Source organism: Porites lutea, chromosome 1, assembly GCF_958299795.1.
Source record: "Porites lutea chromosome 1, jaPorLute2.1, whole genome shotgun sequence".
NCBI lineage: Eukaryota > Metazoa > Cnidaria > Anthozoa > Scleractinia > Poritidae > Porites > Porites lutea.
In genome coordinates, this window is record NC_133201.1 from 13,974,180 (window position 1) to 13,991,955 (window position 17,776).

Consider the following 17,776-nt stretch of genomic DNA (forward strand, 5'->3'; position numbering starts at 1 on the left):
ATTTGTCATTGCTTGTTTATGTCCTCAAGGAAAACCTCGGAAATTTTATGCCTTAGTTGTGCCGCGACGAAGAAATGTGACCAAAAAGAGCTCCCTAATAAAACCAATTGAATGGGTATAAGCTTCATTTTATGGCCTTCTATAGCATTACTTAAACATAGGCACGTTTAACGTGCATGAGCAATTTTGAGTGCTTCAGTGTAACTATACCAAGAATTATGAATCTACCTTTTTCATCCTATATATAGGCTGATTTTTTGTGCGAAATTGGTTATTGCTGTAAAGGAATGAAAACGCGAAATTCTCAGCTGAGTCAATTCTCATGCTGTATATTCACTTTCCTCTGTCTTTCCTTGATACAATCATCTGGTGCAAGTTAAGCAAGTTGTTACAGTACAATAAATGTCAACTCACCAAACGTTGATTAGAAGGAAAACCCATCAAATATCAAATAGCTACGAAATGTCAGGAATTTTATCGTTGTGGTAGATGGTTACATCATTATAATTCATGAGGATTTCTTGCTTCTTAAAAGACGAGTCTTTACTTAAGGCATTGGTTTATACAAAATGAAACAGGTCTTCATACGTTCAAGTTACTATTATTGTTTTGAAAAGCCAATCTGCATGAGATGTACAGTCACACAGCTCGCACGTGAAGATGTCGGACTTTGCGCCTTTTACAATTTGTACGTGAAAGCACGAATGTTGTTTAGGAATTTAATTTGTACAAGAGAGAATAAAGCACGTTTCCGGAATTAACTCGGCATAGCTTTAAAAAAAATCAGCTCTTGTAACACAATTACGTTGCATACTTCCATGTTAAAGTCAATCTCTAAATACCAATTTTAAACGTTTCATTTGAAAAATATGATTTTTTTATACTTCACTTTGAAGTCACATACGCTGTGCCGTTTGCGATAGCCAGATTAGGTCATAAGGCTGCATCACTACTCAGCGTTTGAATCATGAAGATATTTAAATGTTATGCTTTTGCCGTAATAAAACTGACAACAAAATTGTAAAGAACCAAAATGGTGCTCTCAAAGTGCCCTTGTTTGACCTTCAGCGCAGCAATGTCATGTTTAGATGCCAAAATCTCATTGGTTTTGAAATAGAGCAACATTTCAGAAACATTTCTGATATTCATGGTTTTCCGAGTTTTTTTAGTTAGAATATAGTACAAATACAACCGCAATTCAGTGGGAAATAATAGATTATAGCCCATGAGCAGGGCCATTAACACCACACACAATGTGGGTAGTAAATCTGGGGCAGACCATGCAAATCAAGGAACAAATGTTTCCAAAAAATAGTAAACTTATGTTCAGAGTCGTGATTATATAGCTCACTGGCTTTAACATCTAATAGTTTACCTTCTTGTGATTAGAACCTGCCGTTTGTGTTTGGTGGCGGTGGACTCGTGGTGTTTGTATATCTTTAATCCCCCGTCTTAGGTAAAGGTTAGCACCAATGGCTTTGCGATAGATAGGCGGTAAAGTAGGCGTCATGGGCCAAATCCAGTAATAGAGTGATTATTTAGGGGGACTTTGGCCATTGTGGGTGGACTCCAAGGTCCTTCAACACAGTTAATTGTTGGGTTGAGATGTTAACATTCTGGGTTCCCAAGGGAGCTGTCTGTTGGGACTTTGGTGGTCTTAACTGGCGCTGTGGTCCAGTCGACACATTCTACTCAGTTGAAGCCCGTGCAATCAGTTTCGTGGTAATGACATCACTGTTGGGAGACACAGCATCAACTGGCTCATTTCCACTCGGAGTGGTAGTATCTTCAGGGGCTTTTCTCCACTTGGAAGAAATTCATCCAATTCTGGTAGATTAGTGTTAGTAGTTTAAGTTTAAGTTTAATAATTCTTTTTACCAATGTCAAAATAAAAATATATATATACATATATAAAAGTACAATAGGTAAAGGAAAGCAATAGGAGGAAACTGAATTCCCATATAAAAACTGCCCTCCAAAACGAAAAGATAAAACAATTAAGAATAGAAAACTAATGCATAACTATACATCACGTGATACTAAGAGAAAAAAAAACAACAACTAAATAAACTACTTAGATATTAAATAAAAAGGAAAATCCACATTTAGTAGGAAATAATAAACATATGACTATTTACAAAGATAATTTAGTAATAAAGTTTTAAAAGAGTTCAAGCTGGAAGCAGACATAACGAAGTTTGGTAAAGAGTTCCAGTCATTAACGTAACGATTAAAAAATGAAAATTTAAAATAGTTTGTCCTTGCTGCTCTAGGCCTGATTTGAAAGTCATGTTTTCTTCTAGTTCTTGTCGGGCCAGTCAGATCCACGTATGTGGTATAATCAATATCAGAGTAGCCATGAATTATCTTGTAAAGTTGAACCAAGCAAAGGTATTTTCTTCTAAGCTCCAATGTTGACCAGTTTAGTTCAGTGAGCCTTTTAGTGTAAGAATTATGAGATCCACATATCAATCGAGTAGCACGACGCTGAATGGATTCAATACTGTGTATGTGTTTAACCAAATATGGATTCCACACTGGGCAGGCATATTCCAGAATAGGACGAACTAAAGCGATAAAAGCTGTTTTGATTGACACAGGATCTTTAGACCCAAACGTTCTCCTTATTAGACCCAATACTCGATTTGCCTTACCAACAATGTAATTGATATGAGCGTCCCACCTTAAAGAAGATTCAATCCAAATGCCCAAGTGCTTATGTTTATCAACAGCCGACGGATTATTTTCATTTATCACATACTGATGAACTAAAGGACAATTGGACTTGGTAACATGTAGAGCCTTACACTTTTCCGACTTCAGCGTGACCTTCCACAAGTCACACCAGGAGGCGGCAGACAAGAGGTCATCTTGAAACTCGACACAATCATCTACAGATGCGATCTTACGATAGAGTACACTGTCATCAGCAAAAAGCTCTGTGCTACAGCTTACACTAAGGGGGAAGTCATTTATATACAGCAGGAAAAGAAGTGGCCCTAATATACTCCCTTGAGGAACACCAGAGGACACCTCCATCCATTCTGATGAATGACCTCCAATAATGACTCTTTGTGTACAGTCTCACAGATAGTCACGAAACCAGGAAAACAAATGACCCCGAATGCCATAACACTGCAACTTATAAAGCAAGTGATGATGAGAAACCTTGTCAAAGGCTTTTGCAAAGTCCAGAAAGATCACGTCGACTGAGTCACCTTTCTCAAGAGAACTGTACCATGAGTGTAGCAGCTGAAGAAGTTGAGTGACACATGAACGAGCTTCTCTAAAACCATGCTGGCTCTCACTCAGCAGCCTATGATGTGTTAAGAACTTCATAATATGTTTATGGATGATACGCTCCAAACACTTCACTAAAATACTTGTAAGAGAAACTGGTCTATAATTTTCAGCCAAAGTTCTTTCACCAGATTTATGGATTGGAACAACATTGGCAGATTTCCGGACACTTAGTAACTTGCCATGATCCAATGAAAAATTGAACAACTGTGATATTGATGGTGCCAACTCAGCAGCACATTCCTTCAGAATTCTAGGTGAAATTGTATCAGGACCAATCGCCTTGTTTACATCAAGGGAACTAAGAACTTTATAAACATCAACCACTGAACATGACAAGTCATCAATGGTGCCCTCAGTGAAAGGTGTAAAATCCTCATAAGCCACCTCTCCAGTATGACCTGACCAGCTTGTAGAGGTTGTCTCTTGCGAATATTTCACCATTTCGATGCCTTATACATTGTCACTCTCTTTCTCTGATGACAACCTGCCACTTGTGTTTGGTGCAGTGGACTAGTGGTGGTTGTCCTCCTGCTCTGACTAACAGGTTTGAGTGCTGAACTTTCAATTTCCAGGGTGCTGCAAGGCAAAACTAAATTTGTATTGGACACCCTCACACACGTAAGTGGCTCATTCTTTGGTTTTACTCTGTCGTCTCCCATTCTTTCAACAACCCTGTAGATAATGTCCTCCCTACATGATTATAATTTTCCAGGGCCACCATGCTCTACTTAATTTCTAATCAGCACTCAATCTCTAGACTGACAAAGTTTGAAATCGACAGCAGCCTTCATTGCATTCTGCAACCTTTGCTGTTGCTGTTGCATGCTGTTGATATCACACAAACTTGGGAACCAGTGACTGTCCCATAATCCCTAAACATCTTTTCCCTGTTTGTTACATCTCTCAATGCATCTCTCACTTCTGAGTTGTGTTACTCTAGATGCTGTCTTGACATCAACTTACACAGAAATGCTGTCTTCAGCGGTAAGTCATCAACCTTGCATTCGTTTCATTTTTCCACTTGTAAAGCCATACAGAGTTCCTTATGGTAGGGCCAGCGGTCTTTTTGACACTTCTCAAAACCATATCTACTAATTGTACAAGCTCCACAATGATTAAATAATGAGTGACCACCACTATGTTTACCACAATAGACACAACTGGACTGGTCTACCTGCATCTGTTCCACGGGAGTGATGTCGGTCCTTTTCTCCCGCTGAACATATCGTCCATTACATGGTTGGGCACAATGGCCATTCATTCCACATTTTATAACAAACTTTAAATCGGATTAAAAAAGAACTTGGAGAAGAAATTAAACTAATTAACAATACAGGTTTGTATTTTATACTGGCTCTTAAACAAAGATAGACAACCTGACTTGTTAGGTTGATATTCTGGAAGCCTTTTTTTTGGTATTTGAGCACTGACCTAGCATGCTCAACTGAATAAATAATCACATTATTACATAAAAAATTCAAAAACTGTTTGTTACAATTCGGTTAAGTTGTTTTTGAAAAATGAGGATTACTAATAATTGTAACCTGTGTGCTAAATCATAAGAAGATCTAATGACTGGATTTTGTGTTAACCTAGTAAATTCACAATTTAAGTGTTTTTTTAAACCATCCATGTTGCCATGGCACCGATCAAAATCTTACGTTTAACCGAATAAACGTAATGTCTTATGAATATAATTTTTCCGTACCACAGTTGAGCGTTTTACCGGTAACAAGAGTTGAATAACACCCGAATAAATAGAAATGACTCGCAACCTATTAATCTATATCCAGCCACCTTTAATTCAAAAATGAAAGTTATCAAACCAATCAACTCCTGCTTAAATTTTCCAAGTGAAATTCTTCACCCTAAACTACTGCTGGTAACGAAAGTACAACATCATTGGTCAGTTTAGCTTCATGTTATAACTTTTTAAGATAATTATTATTGTCTTATTATTACTGATTCAATATATTTCTCCGTTTCTGATTGGCACACGCATAATTCACAATAACCAGTTACTGATTACCAAATTTGGACGAATTTTGTGTTTAACGAGGAAATGACGTTAAAAATGCAGCCTGCGACAGGTTAAGGCACAATTACCGAGAAGACCTAGGGACGAGGTTGAGTTGTTTTGGTTGTGAAAAAAAATGGCGGGCATTTCACTCGTTTCAAGAGTAAGAACTACAGCTGGAACTAGGCGAAATAATAGCTAAAATCATGGCAAGAACAGCAAGAAGACAACTCGGAGGGCGACACCTGCTATTTGGAGAATATTTGCGGAGCTGGGCAAACTTAAGCGTACACTGTTGAAGATAAACTTAACATCGATGCAGGTGAGCATGTTTTAGTTGTTTTTAAACTAGGAATTATTTTGAATGAATAAAAAAGAAATTAATGAATTCGGCTTTCGTAGGATATGAAGAATTAAACAGATCGAGGAGGGTTATATCCACCTCGGCCTTTGGCCTTGGTGGATAACACCCTCCTCGATCTGCTCAATTCTTCATATCCTACTCAGCCTCATTCATTAATTGCTTAATGATCGGTCAACATAGAATTGAAGATGCTTTGTTGATTCACTTGTAGCCAGAGGCTAAATGGCGTGTATAGATGTGTATTTATACAATTTTTTATTATTATTATAAGAATGCTACTTGCCTTGTGACTGGTCGTTGCTCACGATCTATTAGAGTACAGATACATGGATGAGGTCATTGAAAACTTGTTTTCTTTGTTTTGTTCAGTATGGCCTGCGCGGTTTTAAAATTGCCTCGAAAAAGTTTAGCAGAAGCTATTTGAAAAGAAGAGAAATGGAAAAAGGGGGACAAAAAGGGCTCTTTACAACCTGAGAATGCCTAAACTACAAGGAAACTTCAAAACAGTTGCCATGGTGTGTCACTCCTATGAGAGATTCGCTGTTTTGCAAAATGTTTTCACCGTTATTCTGCTTTAAGCAAGTGAAGACGTTGAAAAACATTTCGAAGAAACTGTTTACAAGTAAGATACCGAAAAGTCCTCTATTAAGCCCCCCTTTCTAATAAGCCCCCCCTTTTCAGAGGTGGAAAGTTAATAAGCCTCCCGTCTGTATTAAGCCCTCCTCCCCCTTCCCCCTCCCCTCCATTCTTCACAAACAATTAACGTGGACTGATCAGTTATGGTTTATTCAGGCTGGAAATTCATATTGTTTTTGGTCTTCGGCCACATGACCAACCTCATGTGCTTAGCTTTTTCAACTTTACGCTCTAGTTATCTGTGGAGAATTGGTACCATTTTCTTATAATTGTTAGAAAAAGCAGTAGAATGCCCGGAAACCACAAGTCCGTCCTCGAGAAGCCTTGCTCTCATTGATGCGTTTCGCTAAGTTAGCCCATCCTCTCTTTTAAGCCCCCCCTCTCTATGAAGCCCTACTCAAAAGTACTTGAAAAAAAATAAGCCCCTCCTAAGGGCTTAATAGACGTTTCGCGGTAAAGAAAAAAAGAAACACACACGAAAAATAGCTTTTGGAACTTTAAAAAAATGCCTATCTTCGGTACAAATCCTCAAACAGTCAAGGAGTACCAGACAGGTATTATGTGTATCGGTCTTTTTCTTTTCTTATCATTGCATAAAACAAATAGATTCCATGGGTCTCTTCAGTAATAGATCAAAGAAGATGTCAAAATGTGGTAAAAACATCAATGACACACTCGCCTGAGGCTCGTGTACTACTTCTTTGTTGTTACCACATCATGACATTGTGTGATCAATTACCGAACAGACGCACAGCAACATGGAATCTGTATGTTAACTATGTAAATTATATAAAATGTAAAATATAATACATAATGTGTAAAAAAATTGTAAAAACATATATATATATATCTGACTGGATTTGCTAAAACGTGGCTAAAGAAATTTCAATTACATTTTAACAATTTGACATCAACGTGAAATGGAAAGCAGTTAAAAGTCACTAGCTGAGGCTAAACGATGACAGCATTATTGCTGGCAAAAGACGGTAAAGTCCTTTCGCAGAAGTAACAGGATTTTGCGATCAAATGAACAACATTTGAAACGTCCAGAAATTGAATCTTTTAGTCAGTCAAACTGTGAGGCCCATAGCCGAGTTTCGGCCGAAACAGATTAAGATTCCACAGTCTTTGAGAAAAGAATAGGCTTTCTACGAGAAAATCACCTAAACTAAACACTCACCAAGCGTTTTTATGCTTGTCACAAAGTGTTCTGGTAACACGAGCTCAGCCGCACATTCCTGAGATTTGTATGTCTGTCAACACTTTCGGTAAATGACACAATAAATGACTTTCACGGCAATCACAACGCTTCTGAAAACCACTCATAATACTTCCACACTTAACACGGGCGAAAAATTGTCAAATTCCTATGCAAAACTCTCACTTTCTCCACGTAAATCATCACATGGAACTTTTCTCGACTAACACAGTCGATTTATTCAAACTCCCAGATGTAAACAAGCGGTTGAAAAGAAGACATACAGCCCCCGCCTTCCAAACAATTTTTTAATGAGTCTTCGGCCTAGTCAGAAATCAGCGTCAATTTCCATCTCGCCTTATAGATTTCATCCCTAGAACCTACTTTGTGAGGCCAAAGACTTGTTACTGCCAACAACAAAGCTCTCAATATCCAATCTTTCCGTCTCAATCCCGGGATCAGTCTTTCACCCATACAGCCCGAAATGAGACAAAATACGAGAAGACGTTGGACGCAGCAGACTTTGCTAGTCGTGAGAATTGTTCCTCCATAAGGCTTGATGATGCCTTCTGGAAAACTTTGCTCAAGGCAGCCAAAAAAAGTCTAAGACAACCCACATTGACAGCTGAGTTTAGTCTAATGCGCGCGCTGATTTCAAACTGACGTACAGAGAGTGTGGCTGCCCTCGAAAGTCGTAATTGGTATCCGGAGGAGTGTTGTTGTTATTCACAAGAAAAATGAAGAACTTTAATCCTCAGATCTTTTCTGTATCTCAAGATAATCTTTAACTCATCAGTTCTTTAAATAACAACTTAGTCTGCCTTACGATATGGATGAGCAAAGGATTACATGGATTGTAAACCTAAATCAAACATGTGATAAAAAAGAACATGGCAGCACCTAGCACGAGTCGTAAGCAAAAATGGTAACAACCGCTGACCATAAATACTGAAAATTCCTTACTACAGCACTGCTGTAGTAACATGGCTCCTCAACTGCATGTCAGTTAAGACAAAACAAGCAGTTAAGACAAAACAATAAACCTACATGAGTCCCTAAGGCTAAACGTTCAACAAACTATCAGTTTGATACTCAAACAGGAGAATCTCGAAAGCTCAAGTCACTGATTGGCAACAGCGAATGAATGTTAAATGAATTAATCAAAATCCAGTGTTCACTACAATGTTCACTGACAATAAAACCTTTGCAACGTCTTTCAATTGTTCTCTGTTGGCTCCTCGATGGGGACTTCCCTGGTCTCATGAAAGACATCTTCCTGGAACGCTGTCTAAGTATGATGGTGGGCATTGGTGTTTGCCACTATCATCCAAATTCCTGTCTGCCATCAGCAACCTGACCTTTCTCACATATCCGTCGTCACTTGGGTACACCTGCACTACTTTGCCAAGTGGCCACTTGTTGCGCGTGCTTTCACTTTCCTTAGAGATGACTATATCACCAACAGCAAGGTTTCTCTTAGGCTGGACCCACTTTTGCTTGACTTGTAACATTTGAAGATACTCTCCCCGCCATCTCAGCCAGAATTCATTTGCAAGATACTGAACTCTTCTCCAACGTCTGCAACAATACATATCGGCTCTTTGAAACTTTCCAGGGGGCGGTAGCACTCTTTTAGGTTTCATAGTAAGAAGATAAGTGTAGCTAAATGTCGTGGGTCGTGTGTAGGGGTCCTGGGTTGTGGGTGTGGGTGTGGGTGTGGGTAAATGTCATAGGTAAAATTAAAAGGCAAAAAGTTTTAAAAATCATGAAACGAAAATCTCTAGCCCAGATATCTTTTTAGTTTTATCACGGGCATTTTGCTGCTGCATTGTTGTCAACAGAAGCTCAGTTGATTGGCCTTGCAGGTTGAACCGTTCATAAAGAGTCTTAGACACAAAACTGACATTTGAATGATCGTCGAGGACTGCATACTGCAAGACTTCCTTCTCTGCCTCTCCCACTGGCCTAACCCACACTGGTACTATCATGGTGCGATCAAATCCACCGCTTTGTTCAGGAATTAGACATACACTCATACAATTTGAGATGGCAGCATTTTCTTGTGTTAGTTCCTTGTGAAGGCATGTGGGATGTGTTCCTTAGTATGTTTTAATTTTCCTTTTCAACCTCTCCTTGCAGTTGGTTACCTAATGATTCTTACTGGCTGCACAACCTTTACACAAATGTTTGCGGAAGAAGAAGTCTCTCCTTTCACTGAAAGGCTTTCTACAGAAATCAGTGCAGTCATCTATCTTGTGCTTTGCACCACAAAACAGACACTTCGTCAAACCATTTGGTCCAGGGTCCTTTGATTTACTAGAATTGGTGGGGCCTGATTTACCGTTACCCCCACTCTTAGCTGATGTGGAAAGAGAATTACCCTTCTCATTATCTGGTTTTGGCTTCAGATTCTGTTAAATGTAGGACTACTTGATGCAGCGAGGCCTTCTAAGTCTGGGATGTTTGCCTTCTCTGCCGCTTCTCTGATGAAATCCGCAAACTTTTTAAGAAAGGTAGGGTAACTGGCTTCACCATGGGTATGTCTCCATTGTTTAATTGCATCTCTCCACTTGGTTCCAAGATAGTAGGGTAACTTGGATAGTAACTTTACATTCTCCTTTGCATAGTCCAGTACAGAAAGACCTGGAATGGTGTTCTTTGCTGCCAATACCTTGTCTAACATATCTGAGAACTCCCCTAAGGCACCGGCATCCTTGGGTCCTATCTTAGGCCACTTCTCCAACTTGTTAACAAATGCCGTATTCACAACATTACAGTTTCCACACCTTTCCTGCAATACAGACCTGGCTTTCTGATAAGCATCTTCTGTCCCAATCAGAAGATAATGTTCCACAACTTGCTTTGGCTTTCCAGTAACATACTGATTCAACATTCAACTTGATGTCTGCTGCCAGTGGTCTAGAGTCAGCTAGAGCATTAAAGGCACTCTCCCACACAGGATATTGCAGGGGGTCACCTTCAAATACGGAAATGGTCAGTTTTGGAAGTTGTCCAGAAGCAAACAGTTCTTTGCTCACAGTACTTTTGTTCTAAGTTAGCTTCTGTCAACTTGTCCATACACCTTTCTAATGTTGAAGCAACTTTTTCCCACCCTTCACAGAAGGAGTTAACTTGACCTTGAGGATGAACAAACTGGTAACTTCAAGGGTAATTCATGAATGTTGACATAATTGACGAACCGCTTATGGAGTTTTTGTTACAAAAGAATCAGTTTTTGCCGACGAGAAAGCCTTACACAAGCTGCTTCTGTTTGAATGGTAAGACCAAGTTCAGGTTCAAAATGACGAACGGTAAATACTGACTGTGTTATGACCCCTGTGAGAATGATGAAGCAGAAGCCCGCAAACCACATGTTGTAGTCTTTGGTGTGGATGTTGTTGTCAAAACAGGTGTTTGGGACACTTGTACTTGGGACTGAACTGATGTATTAGTTTCAGCTGCATGGGTATTTACTGTTAGAGATTGCAAGAATCTTTTCACTTCTTCGCCTTTACTCTCACTAGGGAGATTGACTAGATTTTCTTCAAGGGAGGTTGTTTGCTCATTATCAATCTCTTTGCATACACTTAACTTGGCTCTACTAAGTTCAAGTTCCCTCTTAAGTTTGAATTCTTCCAGTTTTTGCTCCTGTTTTCACCTTTCTAATTCATGGGCCTTTTCTTGTTCCACATAGGCTACAACCAGTTGCAAAAGTACTTGAGACACTGTACCGTATTTTGGCATAAATGGCCTCTCCATGATCTTGTGCTTGTGATCCCCCCTCCACCCCTTATCAAAGTTGCTAGCAATACAAGACCATACTCAAAACGTGGAGGGACAACTTTGAATTGGAGGGAGGAGGGAGGTCAGTATTATATTTTACAGACCTGTGACCAGGAGCGATTTGAAGCAAGAAAGGTCGTTTTTTCGTGGGAGTGTTTCATCATTTTTGGAACTGGTTGTCTGAGTCCTTCATACCCCTATAGCCGTGGTGTACGATTATCAAACGGGGTAAAACGTGGTGCACTCTTAGCACCTAAGGAGGTGGTTATAAAAAACAGTATTTCATTTTTGTAGGTTTGCCTGTTTAAAAATGGCGAGACAAAAACGGCAGTTGTTGGCCCTTTTGTTTATGTGGTAATATGCAAGAAATTGGGCTTTTAAAGGAAGCACGTGGCAAAAGATGCCACACCATCTTAAGTAACCTGCAACGAAAGGGGTTTCTGGTCCTAAAACACTACAGAGATGCGAAAAATAATATATTTTCTTCGAACTCGGTTAAAAGATGTTTATTTATGGAAGGAAAGTGACGTAAGATGCCCCGCTAGATCAAGGAGATAGCTTTTTGTTGTTGTTTCCGATAAGTACGTGGACGTGGTTCCTCTTTTATCGCCTGCCATTTACAGGAAAGAAAAATTACGCTAAAAAGCAGCTGTTGCCGACTTTACTTTACTTACAAGTTTGGATTTGTGTTTACTCTTTGGTCGTAGTACAACTTTGTTTCGATTTTGAAGCCCGAGTGTGGTTAGGCATCAGATAATGAAAATTCACGCGCGTATTTCAGTAACATAGTCGCGAGAGCTCGCATATAACGTGGCTTTGTAGTTCTGTACTTGGTAAGGAAATTTATTTCTTTGCAAAAAGGAAGACACTATCCCCAAGAAAAGCAATTTTCCAGCACAGCAATGTCAGGAATGTACGTGCTTCAACGGTCTACACGGTCTACACGGTCTACCATCATATGAGATAAATATAATAATATATTCTATTTCTTACTGTTGCAGAATGGTAGACCGTCAGAAAATAGAAATTAACATAGAGCACAACTTTTTCTGCTCTCTAGCTCTAAAGGACTTTAATAACCATCTTATTTTCACCGTAGTAGATGAAAAAAACTGAACGGTTTTACTTTAACAGCGATGTTGAAAAATAAGTCACGCGGTATACCGATTACATAACGCCATTGCATATCAAATGTCATTGCGTTACAGATACAGGGGTGAAAATGAAGGTTTGGCAGCTTTATTCGCAACTATAGTATCTCTAGATACCAAGAAAAGGAAAATTATGCTGTTATTATGCATTCGCGCTTCTCAGAGTTTAATTACAATGCTGAAACTTTAAGCTATGTCACGGTAGATAATGGCGCATGCGTTACAACAAAACTGAGGCAAAATTTACAAGTCACTACATTCTTAAGCGCTTTTTTAGGCAGTTTGCTATCAATGACAATGATGTATCGGCTGGGAAAAGCAACACAAAGTGCCATTCTATTTATTTATGTCGCTATAGTCTTCGTTTTGGGAATTTAAGACGTGGAAATCGCTTGTTGAAGTAAACCTTAAATGAGACAACCAGTTGCAAAAGTACTTGACACACTGTACCGTATTTTGGCGTAAATGGCCTCTCCATGATCTTGTGCTTGTGATCCCCCCTCTACCCCTTATCAAAGTTGCTAGCAATACAAGACCATACTCAAAACGTGGAGGAACAACTTTGAATTGGAGGGAGGAGGGAGGTCAGTATTATATTTTACAGACCTGTGACCAGGAGCGATTTGAAGCAAGAAAGGTCGTTTTTTCGTGGGAGTGTTTCATCATTTTTGCAACTGGTTGTAGCTTCACCTTCAAAGCAGCTTCTTCCTGTAGAAGCTCATATTTATCTACTTTAGTTGAAAGTACACTGTCTGAACTTGATTTTGACTTGACACTTTCGGTTGTTTTACTTCTCTTTGAACCCTTGGAAATGACAGGATTAGACTCCAAAACTGTTTGTTCTCAATACTTTATCTCATCCCTCACATCCCTTTCAAAATCAGACCACTCACCACAAACTTGCTCCCAGATGTTCCTGACCTTCGCTAACTCATTGTCTTGAACTGTTTCTAAAATGTCATTATAATTATGCATCCACAAATTCATTCCCCAGAACCTGTGCCTTACTAAGCTCTTGCTTCCACTTTGATAATTCGTTATAATGTCCCCGAAGCAACAGCGTTTTTTTCAGTGCCCCTTAAAACTTGACATTTTATTTTTGAAAGAGTTCAACTTTATATCGTTTTGGTAGGATTGACCCTTTTCAGTAAGCTTCCTGATACGAACTTCTGACGAATGCTGTTCATTTTCCACATGGAAAAATCCTTTGTTTTCGGCATTCTCCGATAGATCAACAACTAAACGCAAAGGCTTCTCGCAAACATCATCCAAACAATTATTTGAAGCGGAACTTATCATCTCACCACAAACATCTGGCACTGAAGCCTCAGGAATATCACTCAACTGTCGAGACATGATGAGTACTGAATCCAAACCAAAGGCAATCAGAACTAACTTTCTACAAACGTTTACACCACTTGGTATCCATTCAAATCCTCCGCAGGTCATCCGGCTTTCGTTATGAACTTGTTGTTGTGACAGCGATGATTTCACGGTGGTTCAAAGCTTCACCAAGGACCATTAAGTTGTTATTGTGGCTGGCGTCGAAAGTCGTACTTGGCATCCGAAGGAGTTTCGTTGTTATTCACAAGAAAAAGGAAAAACTTTAATCCTTAGGTCTTTTCTTTATCTCCAGATAATCTTTAACTCTTCAGTTCTTCAGATAACAACTTAGTCTGCCTTACACGATACAGATGAGCAAAGGATTACATGGATTGTAAACGTAAATTACACAAGTGATAAACAAGAAGACAGTGAAACCTGTATTAAGCGGACACTACAGCATTCCCCGAGGGTGTCCGCCTAATACAGGTTTCAATAGATAACGTCATATAAGGTGTCAAATGCCATTCAAATGAACAGTGGAAACGTTTAGAATACTCCCAGAGACTATGACGATATGCGTTTCCATTTATTTCTTTATTAAAGGGGACTAATTGATAATAGTACCATAAACATAGATTGCAATTCAAATTTGAAGAACTCAGATGAGTGAAACAAGCTCTATACAAACAAAACGAAATAGAAAACAACACTGTACTGTGAAACTAATCAAATAAGTCCGTCAAATCACGTTGTGTAAAGTAAAAATATTAAAATTTGTGGGTGGCAATCTTCCGCATCTTCGGTGTCTGGCATGTTGGGTGGTGGAATTTAATTACAAGTGTCCGTTTAATACAGGTTGGCAACAATAGAAGTGACCATTTCAGGCACTTTTTAGGTGTCTGCGTCCGCTTAATAAAGGTGTCATTTAAAGTAAATAAGGGAAATAAATTTGGGGACTTCGGCTACTGTCCACTTAATAGAGGGTGTCGGCTTAATACGGTGTCTGCTTAATACAGGTTTCACTGTATGACGGCAACTAGCACGAGTCCTAAGCAAAAATGGTAACAACCGCTGACCATAAATACTGAAAACTCCTCACTACAGCACTGCTGTAGTAACAGAGAATTATGGGAAGTTATGAGGCCAGGGGGGAGGTAGGTTAATAGCCAGTGAGAAACTCATCAAAGTCTATCTACTGCAGACTATTCAGTAAATATTTGATACAAAAGTAACCGAAAAAAAGAAAAAAAAACGTGCTTCGATCACTACATTAGACTCAGTCAGAAGGTATCTGAGAGAGATTTCTATAGTCATGTTTTTGCAAATCCAGTCAGATATGTGTGTTGTGATTTAATTTTGTCTTTGGTATTATTTTTATTTTCCTTTGTCTCTGGGTATGGTAGTGTATGATAATGAGTTTGAAACAATGGGAAATAAGAGTTAAACCAAGGATGAAGCTGAACCACAACATATACATGATATATACATGTGTGGGATCTGAATTGATAAAACTATTCCTGTCCCTGTCGTCTTGAAAAGCCTGAGAGTGTATTATGAACTATGGGAGGCAGTCAGTAGGCCATTACATGTACAAGAGAGTGCTTTTTTTTTTTTTGCATAAATGAGTACTCCCTTTCAGTGGTTCAGTATAATTACCTATATACTTTACCTCTTTCATTCCAGCCGACTCGCTACATTTGTCTGGATATCACAAAGCATCACTCCATCCCCAAGAGAGCTGTAGTAGCTTAAACGGTAGTTTACAGTCAACAGACTCTTTGGATCAGTTCTGTAGAGACTTTGAATCAAGTGTGAATCTCCCTGGTGGTATGTCACTCAATTGTGCTGCTGCGCTTCAGCTTTGTGAAAATATGGAAGACTGGGAGGAGAGCAAGAACAGCAGCCACCAAACTAACATGTACACAGACGATCACTTCAAGAAAAGTATTGCTGACCTGAATACTAAAGAAGTATCAAAATACAGTGATAAATCAGCTAGTTATGACGGTATGATACCCAACTTCACCAGTCATTCGTTTTAATACACCTAACAAAATAGGCAAACAATAATGTACTCTTTTTAACAAAAAACAACAATTTATTGTACCCAAAGCAGAATATTATAGTTATTTACAAGTTGTTAAATTAATCAGTTAGCTAAAAGGGGTACTGACTTCCTGAAATAACTAATAGGTCAAAAAATGCCAAGAAGCCAGATTCAGTAAGATAATTTAAATAAGTTTATTGTGCGGGGTACAATATGGCAGCATATCAGACTGTATACACACAAACACACAGATATACACATATACAAGCGCGAAAAAGTAGGATGGAGGTTACGAAGTACAAGATAATTGGCAATATTAGTACAGCGAAAGATGTTGTTGTTTTAAACAGCTTTAATCTTATCATCAATTGAGTTCCAGATCTTTGGTCCTTGAAATCTAATATTAAATTTTCCATAATTAGTTCTAGCTTTGGGAAGGTAATATGACTGTTTAGCTGCAGATCGTGTATTGTAATGATGGATCTCACTTAGGTTAGAAAAAAGTGCATCAAAACCAGAAGTAATAAATTGTTGAATATGTACATGAAAACTGCAATATGATATGATATCAAATCATCCAGCTTGATTATGTTCAATTTTCTAAATATAGGACTCGAGTTTTCATGAAAACTTGTAAATGTCACGAGGCGAATAGCTTTTTTCTGTAAAATAAAGAAAGGTTGGAGAGTTGTTGAATAAGTGTTGCCCCGCGCAATTATGTCATAAATCAAGAAAGGATAAATTAAAGCATAGTAGAGGTTAGACAGTACATTAATATCAACATAGTAGCGAATCTTGGATAATATTCCAACACTTCTCTTTATTTTGGTTAATCTGAGATTTCCATGACAAGCTTGAGTCAATGAAGACACCAAGATATTTTATACACTTTTCTTGATTTAAGCACTTGTTTTCTAAGATTAACTGGAAATCACAGGAAATCTTTTTTGTGGAGGATGGAAGATAACAAAGCTTGATTTTTGTATATTTAGTGAAAGCTTGTTAGAACGAAGCCACTTGCTGCTAGTCGGCAACCGGTGAGAAACTGAAATATGATCTTGCAATGTCCAAAAGGCTGGCCCGTAAACTGGCAAACATTTGCTTTGGTGGCTACATATTTACAACTTGCAATTGGTTTTCATTCAAAATAACTCCCACATGCCTGCATAATTATCTCACAGCCTAAGATTAACTGTTGATGGAATGAAATGCGTTACGAAAGTTAATTAAGATAGTTCTAATCACTTTCCTTTATCATACTTTCTGTTAACCTGAGATCAGGCTCAATTTTCGTTTCGCTTTGTAATAACATTCCGGGGGCGATTCAAAGTTAGTCCTTTTCTATGTCCCAGATTCTTTGTAAAACTGTTTGTTGTTGTTGATTTAGTTTTAAAGTCTATTATTTCCAGTCGCTCCTTTTGCCCTTTTTAAAGAGGACTGAAACATTATCAGCTTTCTACGACAGCGACATTTTGCGTATTTGCCATACCACAATTAGTGGAATTCTTTATTGGCTAATTTTCGTGCCCTGGTGTGTAGTTGAGAGGGCCATATGCTGTTTGTACATCGCCTTTACATAAGTTTTTGAGAAATTATTTGTCTTGATTTGAAATGTTATCTATAGTAGGAGTTATTCTAGTTTTGCAGTGTGCAGGAGGTAGGTTTACAGGGAAGAGGTAAGTAAGCTTCTGTGCTAGAAGGTTCATGTCATTAGTTATGTCTTCGTCATCATAGACAAATGGAAATTCCTGCTCATTCCGTGGAGGATCAGTTCTCTCCTTATTCCTGTTTTGTCACTCTTACAGGCATTATCTTAGGTCTTCCAAAAAGACCATCACTGCAAGAGATTCCTGTCACATCAGGTGATATCAGGTAACACATTGAAAGTGGTTTTTCCTTAATTTGTTGTTGAGTTGCATTAACTTCATTCTTGTTGTGGTGTCTCTAAGAG

At 38.6% G+C, this 17,776-nt stretch overlaps 1 protein-coding gene across 2 annotated transcripts in view; it reads left to right on the plus strand.

Annotated features, from left to right (window-relative positions):
* Nucleotides 1-17,776, plus strand: part of LOC140945680 (pleckstrin homology domain-containing family M member 2-like) — a 202,316-nt gene that overhangs the window by 40,674 nt on the left and 143,866 nt on the right. For both annotated transcript variants that reach the window (XM_073394713.1, XM_073394721.1), the window contains exons 10-11: nt 15,462-15,785; nt 17,631-17,697. In XM_073394713.1, the coding sequence (XP_073250814.1) occupies nt 15,462-15,785; nt 17,631-17,697 (391 nt within the window). The remainder of the gene's footprint in view (nt 1-15,461; nt 15,786-17,630; nt 17,698-17,776) is intronic.